The sequence below is a fragment of the Danio aesculapii genome, chromosome 7, assembly GCF_903798145.1.
Source record: "Danio aesculapii chromosome 7, fDanAes4.1, whole genome shotgun sequence".
In the NCBI taxonomy this organism is placed as follows: Eukaryota; Metazoa; Chordata; class Actinopteri; order Cypriniformes; family Danionidae; genus Danio; species Danio aesculapii.
The window spans coordinates 29017938-29041314 of record NC_079441.1 but is presented as its reverse complement, the minus strand read 5'-3'; the positions used below and the strand labels follow the sequence as shown (position 1 = coordinate 29041314).

Here is a 23377-nt window from a genome sequence, read left to right as displayed (position 1 = left end):
TGATCCAAAGTAATGACTTGTAAAATAGCTATTTAAGTCATCTGGTGAAATTGTATTTATATCGCAATATATATTGCAGAGAGAAAAAATATGGCAGTTTCCAACTTTTCCAATATTGTTCAGCCCTTGTTTTGATTAGAATCGTGCATGGTATCAAATGAGTTAAGTAAAACCCGTGAAATGACACAAAAAAAATGCTAATAATGTCAACACTTGACAGAGCTGCATTTCAGATCTTTGAGCACACAAGCCCCTCCCCTTTCCAGCACGCACATGCTCCTCCCCTCCTTCACACTGTTTACACCAGGGAGCTCAGGCTTTGAGGAGTGGCTCTCTTCTGGACTCTTGCTCAAACATAACAGCTTTCATGTCCAGTATTTCTCATTTTTCCCTGAATTTCTTCTCATGAAATACAAAGCTTTTAGATATGCATTCTCATATGCATGGTTTGCTACAGATTGTGCAGCATTGTGGCTCTGTGTGTTTGTGTGGGAAAATATGCATTCTGGTCTTACGTGTCTTCTCATGAGTTTATAAGTGTGTGTGTGTGTGTGTGTGTGTCAGCTGGCTCTTATTTACATTCCAGCTGATAATATCAGTAGCTGCTAAAGTTGCTACTCTGATTCCCTGCTGCAGCTCACTGGAAACAATACAATACAAAAAAAATTGTTTACAAATACAGGTCTGCTCCTGTCCTCAGTCAATCTCTATTACTGGTCATGCCAGTGGCCATATTGAGTTTTGGTATTTTAGCTTTACAGTTATGTTAATGCAGATTGTCATATTTGTGTTGTGCAGGCCACGCTCGGTGGGAGGTCATGGTAGGATGCACTGGGGGCCCAGCTGTTCCCAGAGCCGAGCTCAGGAGGGACGTGGCCGTCATCGACTGTCCACTGTCATCCAGCCACTCAGACAGAGCGCTGGAGAGGTGGTGGACCTCACAGTGGACGAGGACGGTGAGGAGACTTCTGTTGATTTCTGTTCATTTACTATTAGGGATATTCCATGTACTGAAAAAAAATGGAGACCGTGTCTACCAAATTTAAAATGGTTTTAAATCAATCATTGTAATTTATATATACATATATATATATTTTGTAAAAAATTTTACATTATAAGCTAAAAGCATCAATTTAAATCTTCTAAGTGACTAAGCTAACATCGTTAACTAAATCACAATATTATATTGTGCAATATGTAAAATTGTGCATTGTAAAAATGACAATTAAAATTGTATTTTAGTGTTTTTAAAAAATAACTAAATGTGCAGAACAACAATGTAGTAATAATGGTAAATATTGTTTTCATTTCTTTGTTTTTAAATGTTTCACATTCAGTCAAGAACTTTTTTTCACAAAGAAATTTGTGAAATTACAAAAAAGTCAGTGCCTTATTGTCCCCACCAGTGACGATATACAGCCATATCTGTACATAACTGCTACTCGTGTGATATTGCGTTCGTGATATCGTTAACAGTTTGACAGCATAATCGTGTATATAAAAAAAGAAAATCAAACACAGAGAGTCTCAAAACCCTTTTGTCTGGGAAAATACTTTATTCTGCACTTCATTCACATCTGCAGCTGACGTCAGAACTACAGAAACCATTGCTACTTCACAAACGTCACTTTAGAACTAGTATTTGAATGATTCTCTAGCGTAATATCTAAAGTGACAAAGCAGGTGATTTTGCTGACATTTTAAGATTGTAAGGCTGAACAGCATGAAATGCCATCAGTCTAGAAACATTTCCTAGTATTTCTTTGTTGCAATCGGGATATCACTATAATTAACCCCGAAAAAGACAAAGCATAACAAACACTACCAGTTTCTGTGGTATAAATACAGCACTACAACATAAAAGAGAGCGATTGACTTAGAATCTCACTTACTTGTTTTATAAAGATTTGATCAGCTGAAGTTTGAAATTACGCTGAGTTTTTCCTCCTCTAAGGGTTTATCATGCTGTCTCTGTCACCATCTTATGGCGTAGCATCAAACTTTTTTGCTCTGCTCAATGACAGGCTGATGGATGCCGACGTGATGTATCTCTGAAATTAATGATATTTAAAAAAGGGACTATCCTTATAAATAAACTGCATTTGGGTTCTGTTCAGACTAACACAAGGAGTTATCACGGTGTTAATTTGTTTCTTTTAATGACAGCAATAAATGACTGAACAATTATTTGAACCGGACAAGCTAAAATTTTACATTTATTTTTATATCTTTTTTTATCCACAAACACTGCAGCTTTTGTCACTGCAGTGTATTTTTCTGGGCTTCTGGGAGATAGATATTGATATAAGTATACTTACTAAATAAAGTATACTTTTATACTTGACCTTTACTTAAGTATACTTTTCCTAAAGATGTATTTGCTGACTTAATTACTAAGATCAGTCTTGTACAGCCAGGGGGAGTATTGTCGCTCTGACAGCCAAGTTGGGTCAAAGCTAGGGATGCTCCGATCAGGATTTTTGCAGCCAATATTGAGTACAGATTTCTTGTCATGGTGATCGACTGATACGGAATTCCGATTCCAATTCTTCAAGCTTTATAATGCATTAAGAACATTTTCCCTCTAAATATGAACCTTAAGAGAAGATCTTGCCTTATCTAAGAGAATGAATAAAGGATGCTGCATATATTCCCTTAAACACGTCTCTTATAACCATTTAGATGTGAACATATCATGGCCAAAAGCAGCTTTACAGAAAATAATTCATCCATTCATTCATTTGACTTCAGCTTAGTCCTTTATTTAGCAGGGGTAGCCACAGCGGAATGAACTGCCAAAGAAAATAATGTAACACGGATATAAACATTGGTAAGAAATTACAAACAAAAGAAAATAAATGAATAAATGAAATTACAAACAATGCAATCTGGAAACATCGCAAATGATGAAAGATGATTCAACATGTTACAATCAAGAACAAGTTTGGAGCGTATGTTTGATGCATAAGAATTAAAATGCACACCTATACATCTAATACTTCTTTACTAAGGCCTATACCCTATTTGTTGCAATAAGTATATTACAATAAGTTATATTATTAAATATTCATGTAAAAAAATTAATCAAGCTTTATTTATCTAATAATCCCAGCCAGCTTTTAGTAACTTTTGCAACATTGTCAAACACAGAACTTTCAGTTGTTATGTGTAAAAAAGGCCTAAATATATGCAAGACCATTCAAATATTTTGCTCGTCACTAACTTATGACAGCAGATCATTCAATGAGAGAGAGAGAGAGAGAGAGAGAGAATGATTTGCACTTGTCATATCTTTACTGCTCTATTCATTTAACCTAAGAAATGTAATGTTTAGACCATCACTGTGCCTCTTGCGATTTGTTCTCTTTCTCATTCACTCGCCTCGCCAAGATTTCTTTGTGTTTTAATCCGTTTTTGGGGATCACAGAGCCGATATAATTTTGCGGGAGACTCGCGAAGCTTCAGGGAGAGGTTGTAAGATTGGACGAGACACTAGATAGCGGATTTTTTATAAAAACTTTTTGTGTTGTTATTCTCTTAAAGCACCACTCCTGTTTAAATGAATGGCCAAAATGCATAAAATGTTCAGTTATGCGAGCATTAAGTGATGTGTTAAAATAGACTTATGTACTATGTAAGAGTAATTTTTAGTTATAGGTTCTTATGACTTAAATTGAAAAGCTTGATGTAGAGGAGGAGGAGTGTATGGATCCATGTTATTTTTTGATGATCACTGAAAACCTTCCATGAGAGAGAACCCCAGTTTGGCAGCATAATCGAGGGAGTTGAAGGGAGAATGCAAAGCAACAGGAACTCGGCAGGAATTTAATATCCCCTTATTTCACAACATAAAAAGGCATTTGGATGTTTCTTCTGGTCATGACCTCCTCTCATGCTTAAATTCAGATGCTTGATATACATGAGCTGTAACCGCAACTTTAAAAACAGCGGAAATAAGTTGCATAACAAGTTAAAACAATTGGGCCGTCAACTTTTGCTGAGCCCTGCAATGGGAGGATATTGTTTTGTGCATGTCAGCCGTTATTAGAAATGTAACAGGGTTGATGAGTATTTGATGTGCGTCTCGGTGCTGTAGTGATGGTCTTCAGGTCTGGAACATAAAGGAGAGAATGAGCCTTAGATCACCCGGTTCAACACTGCGTGGGTTTGGGAAATATTAGATGTCACATCTAATCTACTCATCTTTCACTGTGAGCGGTCCTCCCTCTCTCTTTTGAGCTGTATCTCTGTGTGTGAGGGGGAGGAGGAATGAATCTGGTAGATTCGGTTAGTGTTGTTTAGCACGGTGGATTGCAGCTTGCCTGTGTGTTCAGGCCCCGTTAATAATGATTAATCTATATCTTTTCAGCATGCACAGCAGCATAAATAACCTCTACAGCTGCACGGCATTCTCTCACAGCCACAGACCGACAGACAGCAGAAGCATCCCTTTTATTGTGTGTAATCGAGTTTAATTCTGATTTCATTTGCAGGCAACGTAATGAAGTCTGTCTGTTATGCAATCAGGTGCTGGCCCCAAAGAGTCAGAGAGAACTACTATAGGACCCAATTAAACTGCCATTCTGGATAAGGAATTAAAATCTGTGTAGTGTTATCTCATTAATCTGTGATAGGCTCCCAAATCCCAAGGTTTGTCAAAGGAAAACTCATTTCCATTGTTTCGTTTGATTTGCTGTCATAAAGTGTCTCTTTGTTTGTCTCTCTTTCTCTGGGGGTCTGTAGCTGGTGGGGTGGTAAAAGAGCAGGCTGAGATATGATTGCATTTGCATTTCTTTTGACGGAGTGAGAAATTAATTTGCGAGGAAAAAGCAGATGGATTACTCGCAATGGAATGTTAATGAGTAACTGTCCTCATGGGCCACTTCGTGAATAAAGTCTGAGAGTGTGAAAATGCACACGTTTGATGACACCGACGTTCTAGAGATGGAGGAAATCATCTGTTGCCATTTACTACAAACTCATTTGAGTTAAGAATAGCAGTGCCTCTTTTTAAAACCCTTTTAATTGTTTTATTAAATTTATGATGTACTTAAACTGAGGGCTACCGCCGCATTTACAATCTTGAATTTTGTCTGATACTAATTAGTAATTTTATATATTTAAAAAAAAAAGTTACTGTTTCCAGTAGCAGCATAACTGTTTTCAACATTAATAATATTGTAAATGTTTCTGGAGCTCCAACAAATCAACATGCTAGAAAAGAATTATGTGAAATTGGAGACTGGAGTAATAGCTGCTGAAATTTCTAATTTGCCACCACTAGGGAACATGGCATTTTATAATATATAATATAATATATATAATATATAATATAATTTATAATATATAATAATAATTGACAATGGCTATTTTTATGCAAATACATATTCACATTATTACTGTACATTATACACTGTACACAAGTCAGTACAGCCTTGTAGAGACTTATTTAAAAAATATATATCTTATGATCCCTGAATTATAAGCAGTAGTGTACATTAAGAAGTCAGATTACATAACTCTGTTAGTATGTTACTACTTTAGGTGATTTTGATGGCAACAAATGTGTATTTGCAATTATATATTTAATAATGACCAATATTGCTACATAAAAAAAACTAATTATCCTGAGGAATTACCAACATGGTACTAATAGATTGTTTCGCAGGGTGTCCGCGGGGCCTTGTAAAATATTAAAAGTTGATAAATCAATGTAGAGAAATTTAAGGCCCTTAAGTATTAAAAACTCTTAAATGCTATTTTGTAAGGTATTAAATTTATATAATTTTTGATTATGCGTTGTATGGTTGTATGCTAAAGTTTGCCTGAATTAAGTCTGTGAATATCAGGATGCTGTGTAGTTTATGAAATCAATGAAGTCCTGCTAGATTTGACATCATGCTGGTTTGTTTACTGCAATAATCAAGGCAGCACAATTATTTCTGCCGTTCTATATTTGCCAACCGGCTGAATTAACTAGATTTAATAGATTTGTATTCACTATATGAATAATGTTTACGTTTTAAATTAGTTTCTTACATTAATATTTAGTAAATGTACTGCAAGTTAAAATCTTTCCAGTGTTTCCGGTTGAAGCCTAAAGTGGTTTTAAGGTCTTAAAATGTATGGAAAGAGTCTTAAAAAAGGTTAATTAAATTTCACTCTCTGATTCCTGTATATACTCTGTTTCTATGCAAGTCTGAAACTTTACCATGTGTGTGTTTTTGTATGCTCATCCATCTCTGCAGATCTCTCAGTCGTGCCAACCACTTCTGACAGCACACACCCACAGCCAGTCAGTTCTTCCTCCTCTTCCTCCTCCCGTAATGCCTGTACCTCAGCATCGCCACAGGAGGGTCCTGGTCCCTCCAGTAGCTGTTTAGCGGCTGCCCCTGATAGCACATTGGCTGCTCAGAGCCACGGTGGAGTGCCAGGATCCAGCACCACCAATACCACTGCCACCGAAGGTAACCTATCTAGACGCTGCTACAATAATATCATTTAATAAAGCATTTGCATGTATTTGCATAACTGAACGTCATTCTCTTCTCCAATTAGATGAGAGCAGAAGAAGCTTGTTGGGTGAGAACGGAGGTGTTGCGATGCCTAGGTTACCCTCTTGTTGCCCTCAGCACTCGCCGTGCAGCGGGCCGTCTTCAGGGCACCTCTCTATGGGGCATACCCACTCAGGGTGCATGCAGAGTGGGGCGACGCAGCAGTCCGGCCCCCCACAACCTGGCTCCCAGCACTCCCACGCCCACTCGCACCACTTCCACCATCACCACCACACCGCACCAGTCCCTTCTTCCTTAGCCTACCAAGAGTCCAGCTGCCCTCTGGAGAGGCCCACTGCCATGCCTGCTCCCTGTGGAGGGGTGAGCAGCAGCAACCAGTACCATGACCAGGTACTTTCAAATCTGCACAACATCTTCTTGCTCATTTTCTACCCAAACCTTTTGAGTGCTGGGTCAGACCTACAGCCTAGTCGGTTGACACACAAAGCACAGGTTCTGTGGAGGATTTACAGTCCATAATATTGTAATGATATTACTGTAAACTGGGTAACTGAATAGTTTTGACTAAGGTATGTCTTTCAAAACTAAAAGAGTACTGCTGACGATACTAACTTTGTCATCTGAATAAACATAAACAATGAACATTGATCGCTCTCTTATCAAATTCGTAGAGACAGGACAATCATCACGAACTGGAACTCCATCTTTTTTTTAAAAGAAGACAAGTGGCAAATCGGGATTTCACAATTTGAAAAGCTCTCGGATAAAAAATGTTCCTTACAAACATATTTTTGTCACGTGTTAGCAGACCACTGTAATCTAACTGCTTAGGTCCACATGCGAGCTGTGCTCTCATCGCAGGGAAATTGAAACAAAACCTTCATTGCGGCACCTTTATAAAAACAACACTGACGACCCATGTCTCCGAACAAATCTTCTTTTACTTGTTTGAATTATCGTTGGCAACACAATGTGGCATCTCTGTGGATGCTTCGAAGCTAAATCATGCATATTAATGAAGTTGCATCTCATTCACAATAGAGCGCGCTTACTGGTTTGAACCAAGTCGTTTTCATGAATTAATGAACAGATGTCCTGAAAACTCAATGATGTCACTGTACCGGCCGGTACAGACAGCCAGTCTCCACGCTGGATTTTATACAATGATGTCATAGCCGTGACGTAGCTTCAAAATGTATTTTTAAACCGGAAGAACAAATTTACTCTTAACAACGCAAAAAATAACCAATTTTCACTTTTTAGCTAAATATATCTGTCCTAACAGTGTTTTTAGCAACGTGGGATATGTCAACATCTCAAAAAATGTGTTTTGGTTTTTTGTGACCCTTTAAAGGAACACTCCGCCTTTTTTGAGGCTCGTTTTACTAGTCTTCTAAAGTTAAATAGTTGACTTGAACCATTTTTTAAACCATTTAGCCAATTTATTGTTCTGGTGGGGTCATCTTTTTAGCTTACCTTAGCATAATAAATCGCATTTGACCATTAGCATTTAGTAAAAAAAAATCAATAAGTAGTTTTGATAATTGTCCTGTTTAAAGCTGGAGTCTTCTGTAGTTACAATGTGTAATAAAACCAAAGGAAATTGAAGTATTTGTATTTTCTAGGCCAATATTGCTAGAAAGTACGCTCTCATTCTGGCGCAATAGTCAAAAAATTCTGCCTCTCTACAGTGGCTGTATCAGAGGGCACCTTAAAACCATGAAGCAGCCCTAAAACTGCCTTGAAATTATAATAATCACTTGTGTCAGCGACTGTTTTTGCTTGCATTCTTTGTCTATATAATTAAAAAAGCATCTTAATATTGCTTATAATCTCCATCTATACAAGTTATGGCAATCTGCACAAACACATTGAACTTGATGTTGCGATACGTCATGTTCGCAAAAGCATGTTATTAATTGTTTGTTTTATTTTATTTTATGTCCTTTTTGCATCAAAATTAAAAACAAAAAATCTTTTGCTGCAAAGCATAATGTCTGTATTGTTGACGGCACCATCTGTTTTCCATTTGACATATGGTTTGCATTTAATGGCATATGTTTTTGTTTGGAATTAGCTAAGATTATGCCTTCTTGAAATACTAAATCACGCTTCATGTTTTAGCGATGAAAAGAAAAATCCAAAAGCACCTTTATGAAAAAAATATTTTTCTGGAGCTGAGCTTTTCCACTGGGGATTTTGTTTGAGGCCATCCTCTCAGTGTTGTTGAATAATTCAAACTGAACTAATTGTCTTGGCTGCTGAATTCTATTATTTACCAGAATACAGAAGTGTTGCATGTGCGTGAGTATTTTGAAGTTGTGTGTGTGTGTCTAAAAAAGAAAGTTTGTGTATAGAATATGTTTTTTTTTGTTATATGCCATGACTGTAAGGGCATTTAGCATGAGAAGATGGTGTGTCTGTGCTGAATGCATCCAGCAGAAGACTGTGGCCTTTGATGATAGGGGCAATGAGCAGTAATCGCCGTTAGCTAGTCATCAGATATGCGGAGACAGGAGACGCTAGTGAATCGGTCAGGCATGTTTTATACATCAAAGTGCGTAAAGGATTAGATTTGGAGGGAATACTCTCATTTCAGGAGGGATTTAATACTGATTGGTTTTTATGCACGTAATTTTTTGGGGCTAGTATCATTTAAAAAAAAAAAGCATGGACATTATTTCATGAGATAACATGCGGCTCATTTGCTTGTAATGTTTTTTCATCTGCCTTAAAATGTACACAGTATTAAGAATTAATTTAAGAACATAAATTCTGAAAATTCTGCAGACTTTGCATGCTTAAAAGGTGTTAAAATCAGTCATTCTGGAGTTTCTGAACATTTAAAAAAAAACCTGACTTACAGAAATATTGTGGTACTACAGTTGTAAGCAGTGGCTAAGCTTGAATGATTCTCTTTAACTACTACGATCATGTTCTTACCCCTACAATCAAACACTTATTGCACCTTTAAGGTGATTGTTCACCCAAAAAATATTTACTCATTTGAATTTCTTCTGTTGAACACAAAGGAAGATTAACATATAACTTCCATAATGTTTTGTTCCTATGGATGTCAATGATTGCTTTTCCTCCCAACATCCTTCAGAATTCTGTTTTGTTAAACAGAAGAAAGAAATTGTTGTGTGAGTCAGTGGTGAGAATGTTGAACAAGTAAAATTGTGTAATGAGGTATATAATTGCAGCAATCTGACCATCTGATAGTTTGACAACTATCATGTATTGATCTCTATTCTATCAACATTACTACAGAACAGCTAAAACTGCTAAAAATAGTCGATAGTTCCTTCTGTGTGGCAAGCAGCATGTCTTGTATTTTTTCATCTGGGTTGAAAATCCCCTGCAATGAAATATGCCATATTGTGACACAATGGAGCATTAATCAAAAGTGCACATCTTTAGTAATGTTATCGATAATAATATATCTAATAAAATTTGATTAATTAATTCAAAACATATTCTATTATAAAATGTGCTAATTTAAGCCTGTAGCAGGTAGGTTGCCTGTACATTTTTCACCCTTTTTATTATTTTATTATTATTATTATTATTATTATTTTTAATAGTAATTCACAGTTGAAGTCAGAATTAGTAGCCCCCGTTTATTTTTTCCCCAATTTCTGTTTAACAGAGAGATTTTTTTTCAACACATTTCTAAACATAATACTTTTAATAACTCATTTCTAATAACTGATTTATTTTATTTTTGCCATGATGACAGTAAATAAAACTAGATATTTTTCAAGACACTTCTAGACAGCTTAAAGTGGCATTTAAAGGTTTCACTAGGTTAATCAGGTTAACTAGGCAGGTTAGGGTAATTAGGCAAGTTATTGTATAACAATGCTTTGTTCTGTAGACTATCAAAAAAATATAGCTTAAAGAGGCTAATAATTTTGACCTTAAAATGTTGTTTTAAAAATTTAAAACTGCTTTTATTCTAGCCAAAATAAAACGAATAGACTTTCTCCAGAAGAAAAAATATTATCAGACATACTGTGAACATTTCCTTGCTCTGTTCAACATCATTTGGGAAATATTTAAAAAGGAAAAAAATTCTAAGGCGGGCTAATAATTCTGACTTCAACTGTATATCCTAGCTGCCCAAAGCAACACCCTGACAAACATTTGCACATCTTTCAAGTATTATAATGTGTTTGTTTGAATTTATTATCTGTATCACTGGATTAACTGCTGGTGTCCATCTTCCTGCTTCTCTCTTTGTCTCAGCAGACTCTGCCGGTGGATCTCAGTAGCAGTGCAGTGCGTAGCAGTGGATCCAGCAGCACAGGGTTTCACGGCACATCTGCCTTTGACCCCTGCTGTCCAGGCTCTGCCTCCCGGCCTCCCGTTTACGTTTCCCAATCTGCACCTGGACCTAGCCAGCAGACTGTGGCCGACTCATTCAGTCCAGCCATAGTGGCCCAGCCTCAGCCCCAACCTCCACAGCTCTCTTCCTGCAGGCACTACATGCATCCCACATGTAAGAACTTTCACCCTAATATTAATAATCCAATAATAATAATCAATGTCCCTATAGGTTTTTTTTTCATTCACAGTTTTTTTTTCTAACAACCTGTTCTAGGCCTGTTCAATGAGTCAAAACTTTCACCCTAATATTAATAATCCAATAATAATAATCAATGCCCCTATAGGTTTTTTTTTTTCCATTCACAGTTTTTTCTAACTGAACCTGTTCTAGACCTGTTCAATGACATGTTTGACTCGCACTCAGATCACATGCAGCATCTAATAAAAGTCATTTTTTCAAGTTAAAGTGCTTCAATAGTAATGTCATTGCTCTGCGTGTAGTGGAGTAGCTTTGGAAGAACAAGTTTGAATTTTAATTTTCACATTTTATGTAAATATTTTATTGGAAAACCGCAACTGAATTTTTTTACTTAATTTTTAATTAAATTTTTATTCTGCAATATTCTAACAAACTTATATTAAAACGTTTTTACTATTTTCAAAATAATCGTTTGTAAAATTCTCATTTTTGTCATTAATTATTGGAGTATTTTAATATTAGTGTGCTGTATTGTGTTGTCATATAATACTACATTCATATATTATAGGTAGGCAATAATATAGAGCTGATGAATAAATAATCTAATGTATTTACTGAAAACCGCAGAACAATAATACAACCTGGATCTAGTGAAAGTTAAAACCATTAGACACAATTTATTGGATGCTCTTAAAAAGAAGGCAGTAAAATATAATTTGATTTGCGACGATTCCTTTGTGTTGTGTTGTGAGAGTGCGAAGACTCTGAGATGCTGGCGCCTGTGCTTTATGGTAATTAGATGAAACACCTGATGTTTAATGTGTTAAGTGCTGCAGGTAGTGTGCCCAGCAGTCTCACTTAATTGCCGATTCTGCTCACAATAGCGTTGTGTGGAATATAAATGAGCGTGGCAGGGCTCCCTGGTGGGCCTGAATTTAGTGGAGTAATTGCCACTCACAGCTCACTGGAGCACCTGTTTGCACATTCTCCTGTTTGCTCTCTCTATATTTATCTCCTGTATCTCCAGGTCATTCGTTTTCTTTGTTTTCGCTTTACTTCCTCATTCCCTCCTGTCTGTCAAATTCTTAACAAACAACATGCAACTCATCCGCTCCAGGGTAATCTCACTCACCTGCGCAGCATCCAGAACATGTGTTTATATTCTCTCAACAATTACATATCATGACCATTTATATGTGAAGGAACGCGAAAAGGAAAGTTTCTTACCCACTTGAAGTTAAACCAAATATTGGTGAAGATACCAAAGTATTTCTTACATATTATATACAGTTTATTCGCTATAGTTTAGAAAATTGTAATAAAATATGACAAGAACTGCTTTATCTTGATCATGTCAGTCAGGTAACTTTGATTGAATGGCATACTATTTGATGGAAAAAACAATCAGCCAAAAATTTATCAGAAAACTGTTGGTATAATAATATTTATGGTAATATTAATACTTAATGGGGCGGACCTGTAGCCTTCTGCACTCCTTTGAACCAGGTTTGTGCAAAATGTTTGTAGAAAAGCTTTAATATATTGTGAAGTACAAGAAAATCCAGATTTATCAAATGTGCACACGCAGTTCTTACACACATGAGAAAGCAATCATTGTTGATAAATCACATGTGTGTAAGTACCGGGCTTCACATTCACAGTCATTAGCATTCCTAAACACCTCCAATTGTATGGTGTATCTTGTATGGGTGAGAACACTTGCCTTAAAAATCATGCAACTGTTTTTTTAATCTCTGCTAAAAGATCAAGGAAAACAACTTTACAAATACAGAATTGGAGTAAATAGATGAAGTTGAGTGGTAGATGAAGTTGAACCCAACCAACAAGTATTGTTTAGTTCACTCACTGCAGGAGGAATTACAAACAAAAGAAAAATTCTGAATGGAAGAAGGTCACCATTGCAGTTAATTCCATTGGGTCTGAGTAGAGAACTGTCCCAGAAAAAAAAGGTTTGACAGTAAAGTTTTAACTAAAAAACGGTCTGGACATATGGTATATATGGATGCTTAAAGCTTACTGTGACGCTCTTAAATGCTTTTTGTGTGGTGTTGCGATTCTACAGCTAGATTCTCTGCGTAAGCATGCATAGAGATGTGCTTACATTTCCACACATTTCCACACACAAGTACAAGTTGGTACATCTCCACTGCGTGAAACTGCTCCTACGCATGCATTATACACACACATCTGTGCACACGTACTCTTGATAGATGAGGGCTCTGAACTTCAGTATTTTTTCCAGACTCGCTGCAGCAGCTGCTTCAGTTCCTTATGGTTTTTAGTCCACTGTATAAAGACTCTTATGGGTATAATGTCACTGTTTGAACAATGAACTATAGTGTCATGTTCACACTAGCAAAGAAATGTCCAAAAATTTAATCTGAATATCTAAATAAATTTTGGTTTGACTGTATATTCTTTTTCTGTTCTAGATGGCTCTTTGTCCCGCCCATTGCACCACCAGTCCTCCTCGTCCTGTCCTCACTCTCACAGCAACGCTCCTCCACCTCAGCAGCCTCCGCCACAGGGCGACTATGTGATCCCACACCCCGTCCTCCCCTTCCACACCCCACTGCCTACCCATGCCCCAGGCCACACGGTGCCCACTGCTCCTCCACCATCCCTGCCCTCCCATCATCTCCCAGGCTCCAGTGCCCCTCTGCCTCAGCATCTTCCCCCTGAGCACCAGGCGCTGCAGCACCACCTGCCCGTTCTGGGCCCAAACTCTGTGCAGAGGCTCCACCACCATGACCTGCTGCAGAGGATGGAGGTGCAAAGACGCAGAATGATGCAGCACCCAACGTGAGTTGCAGTTGTTATTTTTATTTATATATTTATTTTTTATAACAGGGTGTCCACGAGGTTTTAAAATCTTAATGTCTTAAATTTCAAAAATAAAATGTTAGGCCTTAAAAAGACTTAAAATCACTGAAATATTGAGTTGTAGGTCAAAATCATTTTAAACAGATCTTAATTTTTCTATGTCCAGGTAAAGCTACCGTATTGGGCTGACACCCAATCACCAATAATCCATCTTGAACCTTTTTATTGCAAAGTGGTACAATTCACAACAGCTCTTAAACATTTTACAGCAAATTTTCCTAATGAAATTCCCTAATCAGAGAAAGAAAACTAAAGCAACATCCCTTTACATGATCTTCCATTAATACAAATACTATTTACAAAAGTAACCAGTCCATTAGAGAAAGTGTTTAATGTTTAGCACTATAATTTAGGCTTAATCTAAAATTTCAATCATAATGGTCTTAAAAAGTCTTAAAATTGACCAGAAGAAACATAATGTTGCATAATGAAGCAACAATTTAGTGTACGTTTATTTTCAATAACAGTACGCAGTGTTTTGCTGAATGTATTCTTGTGCTGGTATCTTTACTGGCTTTGGTCTCTCATGTATGGACAAATTTGACCAGACGGCAACATTAGTTGACAGCAAGTCCCTGTCTTAATGAGTAAATATATCAAATCATTCATTAAAACATTTATTTTTCTACATGACAACTTTTTCTTTATTAATGGATCATTGACTGAAATGCTGTAGTGTTACTCCAAAACGCTAGAATGTTATGCTCTGACTTTGGAATAGTCTTCACTAACAAAACGGAATAAAACAGACAACGTAGTGTCTAAAATGTCTTTTTTTTGTCAAACTGTTTTTATAAAATTACTTATCACTTAACTTTCATATCTTTTAAAAAAATTTGAACGTATGGTTATTTTTGCCTTTGTAATTTCAATTGTAGGGGCATCGTAATTGAGTTTTTATTGGCATCATTGTGCAGTCAACTCCCAAAGACCTGTTTTATGTTTGGCTGTTCCGCTTTCAAGTGACTAAAGTCTATAATGTCAGCTTGAAAATGAAAAAAGTTATGATTTTTATTAGGATTATGAATATTATTTTTATATTTGAACATTATGCATTTCATATACAGTTATAATACACTGCTTCAAAGGTTAAAGGTTGTTAAGAATTTATGAACAGGACTAGAATTTCTCATTCTCAATTTATTTAATAACAAATACATCACTGTATTCCAGTGTATTCATATGTTTTAAAATTGTAGTTCATATGTTATAAATAAATGTTATGACCACTCTTATTCTTAAAGCCTTCAGAACTTCTGTAAGAAATTGTCAGTAAAATGTTTTGTGTTAATACCTTTGCAAAAGGTGTTCTGCTTTAGTCTGTTTCTATAACAAATTTTATTCTTTCTTCTTTAAGGCGAGCACACGAAAGACCCCCACCACACCCCCATAGAATGCACCCTAATTACGGTCACGGACATCACATTCACGTCCCGCAAACCATGTCATCGCTCCCTCGACAGGCTGACCAGAGGACAACATGGTATAGTACAAAGTGGATTTCTCTAAATTCGTTTTGAATACTGCACACTTGGACATGAGTTCAGGAATTCAAATGAACTTTTAGAATAACGGTTTTGGATTTATGATATAAAACACATATAATATAATGTATTATAAAATAATCTTCAGTTATGAAATAAGGTTATTGACTAACATTACTTAACCTGCTCAAGCCGTGAGTGGGTTGTTCTCAAGTTTGAGATTTGAATGAGCAGACTGTGTTTTGGAACAGAACATCAACTTTGCTATCACAGACTAATAATAATGGAAAACTGCTAATTTAAAACCCCATTAGATGTTCCTCAGGGAGTTTGTGGTAAATTAGCTTTCCTTTTTGGCCTACAAATTCACATCACCAATGAACATCTCGATAAAATCAAGATCTGTTAGTCATGATGTTGCTGTTTCAAGCATCATGTGGTACAGTTGCTGTGTTTTAACATGCCAGCTTTTGGTGTTACTGCTGTTTCAGGGAGCTGGGCATCGAGGCTGGCGTTACTGTTGCTCCCTACCCTTCAGGACACCTGCACCCGCATCTGCCTCATTATCACCCTCCACCCAGACTGCACCATTTCCCCATCCAGCTGATGGTAAGTCCCCCGCTCACCTCCATCAGCTCAAATATATGCATACATTAGCATGAATAAAAAAGCCCTGATATGCTCTCAGGTATGGCACAGATTAATGGCGTCAGCCCCGAGCCGTGTATCCGCAGCATCTGTTATTTCAGGGTGATTTGTACAGGGCCATGAATTATGCATCACCAGTAATAATGGAAGCTCATTAGACATTTGAAGTGTGAAATGTGAATTTGATATATTTGAAAGTCTAAAATTATATTTGAGTCGTATGGAGTGACATGCACACACAGGCATGTGAATGATTTTGGGTAAAATGATAGCGGTTTCTTTTCACTCTGATTCTCTCTCCCGCTTTATGTCGTCACTGATTTTAATGTCTCTGTTTTTCCCAGCACACTGGCTCAATGCCTGAGGTGACATATCCACATATCCGCTACATCTCCTCCAGAATGACCTTTGGCCGCACATATGAGGTAAGAACTGGAATGTAGACCAAAATCTAAAGACGCTTCCTCACAAGAACAGAACATAGTTTTTGTAAGGAAGCAAAAATAACTGTTCTCAGTTATATTCTAAACAGGAAAAAAGAGAAAATAAACAACTTTATTTATTTCTATTCATTTGAAGATACACAAATGAAACTATCAAATGAAAAAATCAATTTGCAATCTTATCTAAAATATAATTACTGTACAGTTTAATCACCACTAAGTAACATTGAAATGTTGCATCATATTATATTGTTAAATTATTACATAGTTGTTTTATCCAATTTTGTTATATTTTGACACTTCTGTTATTCAGCAGTGTTTAAACTTTAAAGTAATTGAACTTTTTAGATAAGATTGCAGAGATGTATTGTTCAATTGATACTGAGCCTTTAATTGTCATTTATTAGAGATTTACAAAGCATGAATAGTCCTCACTTTAGGTCACAAAATAGCATGAAGTTGATTTAATAAAGCATTTTTAACATACAAATTAACTATTAGTATATTAGTATTATTATTATTATTATTATTATTATTATTATTATTATTAATACTATTAGTATTAGTAAAAAAACTACTCTTAAATGCAAATGATTTGTAAATAATGTGATAATTTAGTCATGAAAAATTAATCTGTAACAAAGTATGAAAGTGCAATTATTAAGTGAAGAATAGAGCATTTGTACTGTAGCTGTATTTATAAACTGCTTAATAACGTCTATTAATGTAGAGTTAATGATTAAGAAATAATGAATTCACTATTTGCTAATGCTTAATAGATGATTCACAGTGTGTAGTTATTATAAAGTGTTACCATAAAATCTATTAACATATCATCAAATTATTTTTCCTGTAAATAATAGACTGACAACATGGTTTTGGTATCTAAAATATTGTTACATAGGATTCAGTTTTAAGGGATTTTTTGTAAAACATTGTAAAATGAGTTTTCATTTCAATGATTTTTTTTTGCATGTGTAAACCTCTCGAGTTGTTTTTTTTTTTTTGTTTTTTTTTTTGCTCTGCGCACTTATAGCCAAGTTTGCTATTGCTTTCGGTATCGTTTTTAAATTTCCCCATCGTTCAATAAAACAGCTTCCTTGTGCAATCTTCATTACACCACACAGATTTACAGAACAATCCATTCTGCACAGACTGTTAAAAATAAAAATCAACCCTAAAACAAACTCGCTCATAATGGAGGGATGAGATTCTTCAAGCAGGACTCATTTAAAAGCTTTTGTAACCAGTATTGTGTGTGTGTTTAATTTTTTTTATCAGGATCTGCTGCATTTAGAAGAGCGACTGGGGACTGTGAACCGAGGGGCCTCTCAGGGAACCATAGAGAGGTGCACCTACCCACACAAGTACAAAAAGGTGAGAACACGTTCACTTACACACATCAGGTGGTCAAAATAAAGTCCTGTTTGGTGATAATGGACATAAAAGACTCTGAGGATATAATATAGGGGCTTCCTGTTAGAGACACAAACAAATTATCAACCAGGAGCCATAAAACCAGATCTGTTGTGTCGTAAGACGCATCACAAAAATCCTCACCCAGTCCTTTTATTGCCAAAAGCGGCATAGCGTAGACGTTTGAAATGTCACTAATGTGTAGGCAAAGGTTCCATACAGATGACAGAATGCATTCTATTATTCTGACTATCAGTAATGTAAAGTAATCTAAAACCCTGCCGCCCTGATACAGAAGGTGTTGGAGAGAGACACTGAGGAACAGTTAGCACCTGAAGCATGGGCATCTGTTGGGAAAAAAATGCACTCAACCTCAAACTCGGTGAGAAAAAATGTGAACAAATAGTTTGGGAAAACATGTTGTAGCTCTCATATTGTGTAGATGTTAACAGGGGCAGGGATAGTCGACAAATGGCCTAGTTGATGTAGTCGAGGAGCACATTGTCAGCAAATGTGTCTGCTTATTTGATTAATAGTATGTTATGTGGAAGTTTAGGTTGTGTTCTTGCTTGACATCTTCTTGGCTGTTTATAATAATAAAGTCTGTTGATTTGTTAAGCTGCTTTATTTGTGGATATTACATTTTATTCAATTGAAAACATTGATATAAACTGTTTATATTTGGGGGAAGAAGACGTAATATGTGTGCTACTGTTTACATGTTCATAGGGATTGGCGTGCAATGAAACTACTCATAAGGGCTGTTCTGCTTCTTTCTTATGCACAGAGAAAGCTGCATGGTAAGCAGGAGGAAGAGGAGGGGGCAGAGGAAGACACGGAGGAGAAATGCACCATCTGTCTATCTATACTGGAAGAAGGGGAGGATGTCAGGTAAACCCTTTAAAAAACTGTGGTGTACACTGTATTCCAAACAGCTGTAGAGAATGATGAGGGTGTTTGAGTGTAATTCACTTGTTAATGGATTTATTATGTAGTTCCTAACTTTTTTTACAGTTATTTAATTTATGTAACATTTTATAATATGCAGGGTTCATACAGTCATGGGAAACTTGAAAAATTCATAGAACTTTGGCATGGCATTTTCCAGGGCTGGAAAGTTTTTGAAAAAACAGAAAAACCCACAAAATTTTGGAAAAGTCATGGAAAACAGATATCTGTATACTTAAATATAGGTTACTTCTTTTCTGTACTTGGCCCATCACTAGGACCAGATGGAATCTGTGGATGTTTTTTGCTATTTCTGCAGAGAATTTTGGTAAAAATCTGCAGATTTCTGCTGAATTATTTTGGGAGTCTCAGAACTAAAACCTTAATATGTGAAATAAAAAATATGTTTAACTTTTATTTAATGTTTAAAATGCAAATCCAATTAAATTTACTTTATTTGGTAAACAAAACAAGTCTCTCATATAATATCTCTACTAAAAGTACAAACTGCATTGTACATAAAACAGATGAACATTTTCATATTAGTCAATAATATTACTGTACTTCATTTAAAAACTGAATAAATATAGATTTACACACATTTACTCAAGTAAATAAACAGAATTGATCATGGGCTAGAAATCTGCGGAAAATCTGCGGAATTCTGCACGCGCAGATTCCGTGTGGGCCTACCCATCACATACTCTCACATTATTAGTGCGGTGTGAGCTTTATATAAATTACATTTTACATAGATATAAATTGAAACTGAATAGATTGTAGTGTCTTCCGATATGCTGTAAAAAAATTGAACACGCATTGTTTTTCTTTTACCATGCATATGTAGACATTGCATAAAACATTAGGTCATGAAAATTTACTTGAGTCTTGGAAAAATCATGAAATTTTAGTAGTAAAAATGTGTATGAACCGTGAATATAATATATTATATTGTAAATTATAAATGGTTGTTGTTATTATTTAATAATTTCCCTTTTAAAAACAGTTTATTGATATTCATTAACTGCCAGAGTCGGTTGATTTAATGGGGTTTGAGCTTCTCACACACTGCTAGTTCGGTTTGTAAGTGCTGTTTTTAATGAATAACTATAAATAATATAAAATATAACTATAAACCCTATAAATATCTGTTTAATATTTACTGAGCACCAATGTTAAACAATCACAATAAAGCAACAAATTAGCATATAAGGATGATTTCTGATGGATAATGTCTGAAGTAATGAAGCTATAAGTTTAGCTTTTAATCACAGTAATAAATAACATTTGAAAAATATGCTCTCACAGCAAATAAAATAAATCAAATTCCCACAATTTTCAACAGTAGTGAGCACACAACAAACTATGGGGGCAGCAGGCATGATGCTCATTTAAAAATGACAGTCTTATGTATTTATCCAGTCCCTGCAGGATTTTGCGAGTCCAAAGTTCTTAAGAAATGAAAATTAGAAGAAAAAATAATAATTGCAATGATTTTGTGCATTTTCGTAGCAATACAGAAGAATTGAAGCAAATAATGCATAGGTTTTCTGAAAAGCCATCAATAAATCAGACATTTTAGATCACAAATCTAAAAATGACCCTGCAAAATCCTGGAGGGAATGTTATTTAATGTATTTAATATAAACAATTGATTTTCATGAGTGAATTGTTAATGTACTCTGCTGCCCTCTGGAGTTGAAACGTGTGAATTATTCTGTTGTAACGCTTGTTACATTTTCAATAACAGAGATGCCCAAACTAGGGCCCTGGTAACATTTGATTTGGCCCGCCATCCCATCTGAGAAAAGAGAGAGAATGATGGGAAGGGTTTTGAGATTGTAAATTCAAATTTAATGTAACCTTTTGTTGGTTTGTTTTATTGTTAAAAGCTAACTGAAATTAAATGTTTCAATTAAATGGTGTAAATTGATCAGATTTAGTTACTGTCACATGACAATGCAGAGACTTGGCTGAGAAAAGTCAATGTCAGATTCTGCTTGACTAGTGTATTCAGCATTGAACTCAACTGTGTTATAAATGTGATTTGTTTATGTTTTTAATAAAATAAGGTGTAATTTAAAAAGTAATACTGCATTATTAATACTATTCAAAGTATTTTTTTCTATTTATTTTGAAATATTAGAAAATTAATTGGCAAATTACCCACCGCAACCTTAATGTAATATAGTTTGGTATATTTACCTTCGGCCCAGGGTTCGCAATGATATTTGGTTTTTGGCCCATCATACAAAAAAGTTTGAACACCCTTGATCTATACAGATAAAAGTCTAATTTCTTTGCCTTGATCATTGTTGGTTTTATTCTTACAGTCCTGTTTGTTTCTTTTGCAGGCGCCTTCCATGTATGCACCTCTTCCATCAACTGTGTGTAGACCAATGGCTCCTCACTAATAAGAAATGCCCCATCTGCAGAGTGGACATCGAGGCTCAGTTATCTTCAGAGAGTTGATGCTATTTTTCTTGCAACCTTTTGTTGGACATTTATTTGTTGTTTTCCTTTTCCTTTTCGTCAGTAACGCATTCAACCAAAGATGGCATGAAATACCTGCGCAACTATGGGAAAAAAGAAAAACAACAATCCACATACACACACACAGACACACACAAAAGCATCAAGCCTAGCGTGCCAGCTATCATGTAGTACCAGTACAGCTAGAAATAACATCTTCATTAAGGGTTTTGAATTGTATTGTATTTATAAAGGGTTTATGTAGCTTTTGTTTTCATAAGTGTCATTGTATTTTATTTTTTTTGCATGGTTCCTTGCAATGCATTTCTTTGCACATATAATGAACTAGGCCTCATACGGCCTGAGAACTTGCAGGCGAGGATTGCTGCTCTGGTAAAGAAGCATTTTTACATACCTGATGCCTTGCTTTACTGGAATAGAATGTCAACCTCCATTTTAAAACATTGCAGGACTCAATTTATTGATCAGTATATTGATTAGTTTTATGTTTTAGACAATTGTGATCTGAATATTTTTTTTAAAGTGAATCAAGACATTCCTTAATTAGGAAACAAGATCATGGTTAAGAAGATCAGCTGCTGTAACAGTGTTCACCCTCACGCCAATTCACTCTCAACACGGGAACCTGGGCTGGAGTCCATTGCATTTCACTTTGGCTCGTTTACCAGCGCTAACTCGATTGAGGGAGTTAGTGTGAAGGCATTCAGAGATGCGCCTTGTACATTTACTTTTAAATTTATATGCATTAGATCCTGAACCAACGGAACGGAAATTCAACTCCAGCCCTGATGAGAGCCAACTGCACACATCACCTCTTGAACGTTTGCACGGTTGTGTTCCATCAGTCCCCTCTCAGCACCTCAATCTGCCGTCACATGTAACGCACTTCACCTGATGTATTTTCAAAGAGAAGAGAAAGAAAAAAATGAATGTCACCTACCTGTATTCTGATTGATTGTTGTTTTTATTCTATGATGAAGTCTGATTCTCGATCGAGTGTAATTTCTCAGATGAGCTCGATTTGTTGACTTGGTTCAGTGAGAATGACGGGCCTGAAGAAACAGCCACCACAAAACATGGAGTGCTGGGATTATTTATTTTTTCATCAGGGTCTCCTAGCCTACTTCATTTATCTCTCTTTCTCTCTCAGCAACCTAAAAGTGACTCTTGTTAGCTGATTATTTCCTCTTGGATATTGCCATTAACATGCATTTGTTTTGCGACTGTGCAGCAAACTATTTTCCCCTTTTCTTTGCTTTAATTTTGGTTTCTTCTTCTTTTGCTGCTGTGAAATCCTAACACTAATATTAATCTCAACTAGCTAACTTGCATATACTTGCACATGAGAGACAAAAGACAGGAGTGCTGTGAGAATGAGAGTGTGCTGAGGCCGTGTATTTCCACTCTGATTGCTGAATTTTGAGGAAAAACTGTAATAATTTTGAATGGAGTGTTGGAATGCAGTACTTAATGGCAGGCGTCCATGCATTCATAGATTTAATGGCCCCAGGATGATATTCCATGGGATTTATATTAGTTTTAAAATAATGAAATTAATAAAGTTAGGTAACTCTTTTATGTGTCCATTCTTGTTCCTTCTTCAGCCTAACTGATTTACTATGGTAAATATGATTTAACTGAGGTAACAGAAACTGTCTGAACCGCATGCAATTGATTTGGGTACTGTAGAAATCTGCTTTTTCTTATTTAGTGCAGTTTTCTAGACTGCAATTTTCAGAACACACCAATATGCGGATGCTAATGTAAAATCTATTTAAAATTGATTAATATTTTTATTGGTTGTAGAAAGAAATATTTACTGAATAAAACTGGCAACTTCCTGATAGAGAATACCTTCAAATGTAGACAATGAAAAGTCTTCTGGTTGTTTTAACAAAGTTTTTGTGCATATTTAATAGTAGATCTAAGCTCGGCATAATACACCCCATTTTGAAAATGAATATTTTTATTAATTTCTAAGCGAATATAGACAAT

The 23377-nt window shown here is 35.8% G+C and overlaps 1 protein-coding gene across 5 annotated transcripts in view; it reads left to right on the top strand.

The window, feature by feature from the left end:
• Positions 1–22958, top strand: part of rnf111 (ring finger protein 111) — a 61692-nt gene extending 38734 nt beyond the window's left edge. The window contains exons 4-15 of one of the 5 annotated variants that reach the window (XM_056461558.1): positions 799–956; positions 6249–6467; positions 6559–6905; positions 10770–11019; positions 13500–13869; positions 15308–15433; positions 15926–16043; positions 16427–16507; positions 17807–17902; positions 18237–18323; positions 18729–18832; positions 21244–22958. In XM_056461558.1, coding sequence (XP_056317533.1) covers positions 799–956; positions 6249–6467; positions 6559–6905; positions 10770–11019; positions 13500–13869; positions 15308–15433; positions 15926–16043; positions 16427–16507; positions 17807–17902; positions 18237–18323; positions 18729–18832; positions 21244–21361 — 2074 coding nt within the window. In that variant the 3' untranslated portion in view covers positions 21362–22958. Of the gene's footprint in view, positions 1–798; positions 957–6248; positions 6468–6558; positions 6906–10766; positions 11020–13499; positions 13870–15307; positions 15434–15925; positions 16044–16426; positions 16508–17806; positions 17903–18236; positions 18324–18728; positions 18833–21243 lie in introns of all 5 variants that reach the window. The other 4 variants (XM_056461559.1, XM_056461557.1, XM_056461561.1 and 1 more) reach the window with 4 other exon arrangements.
• The last annotated feature ends 419 nt before the right edge of the window (positions 22959–23377 follow it).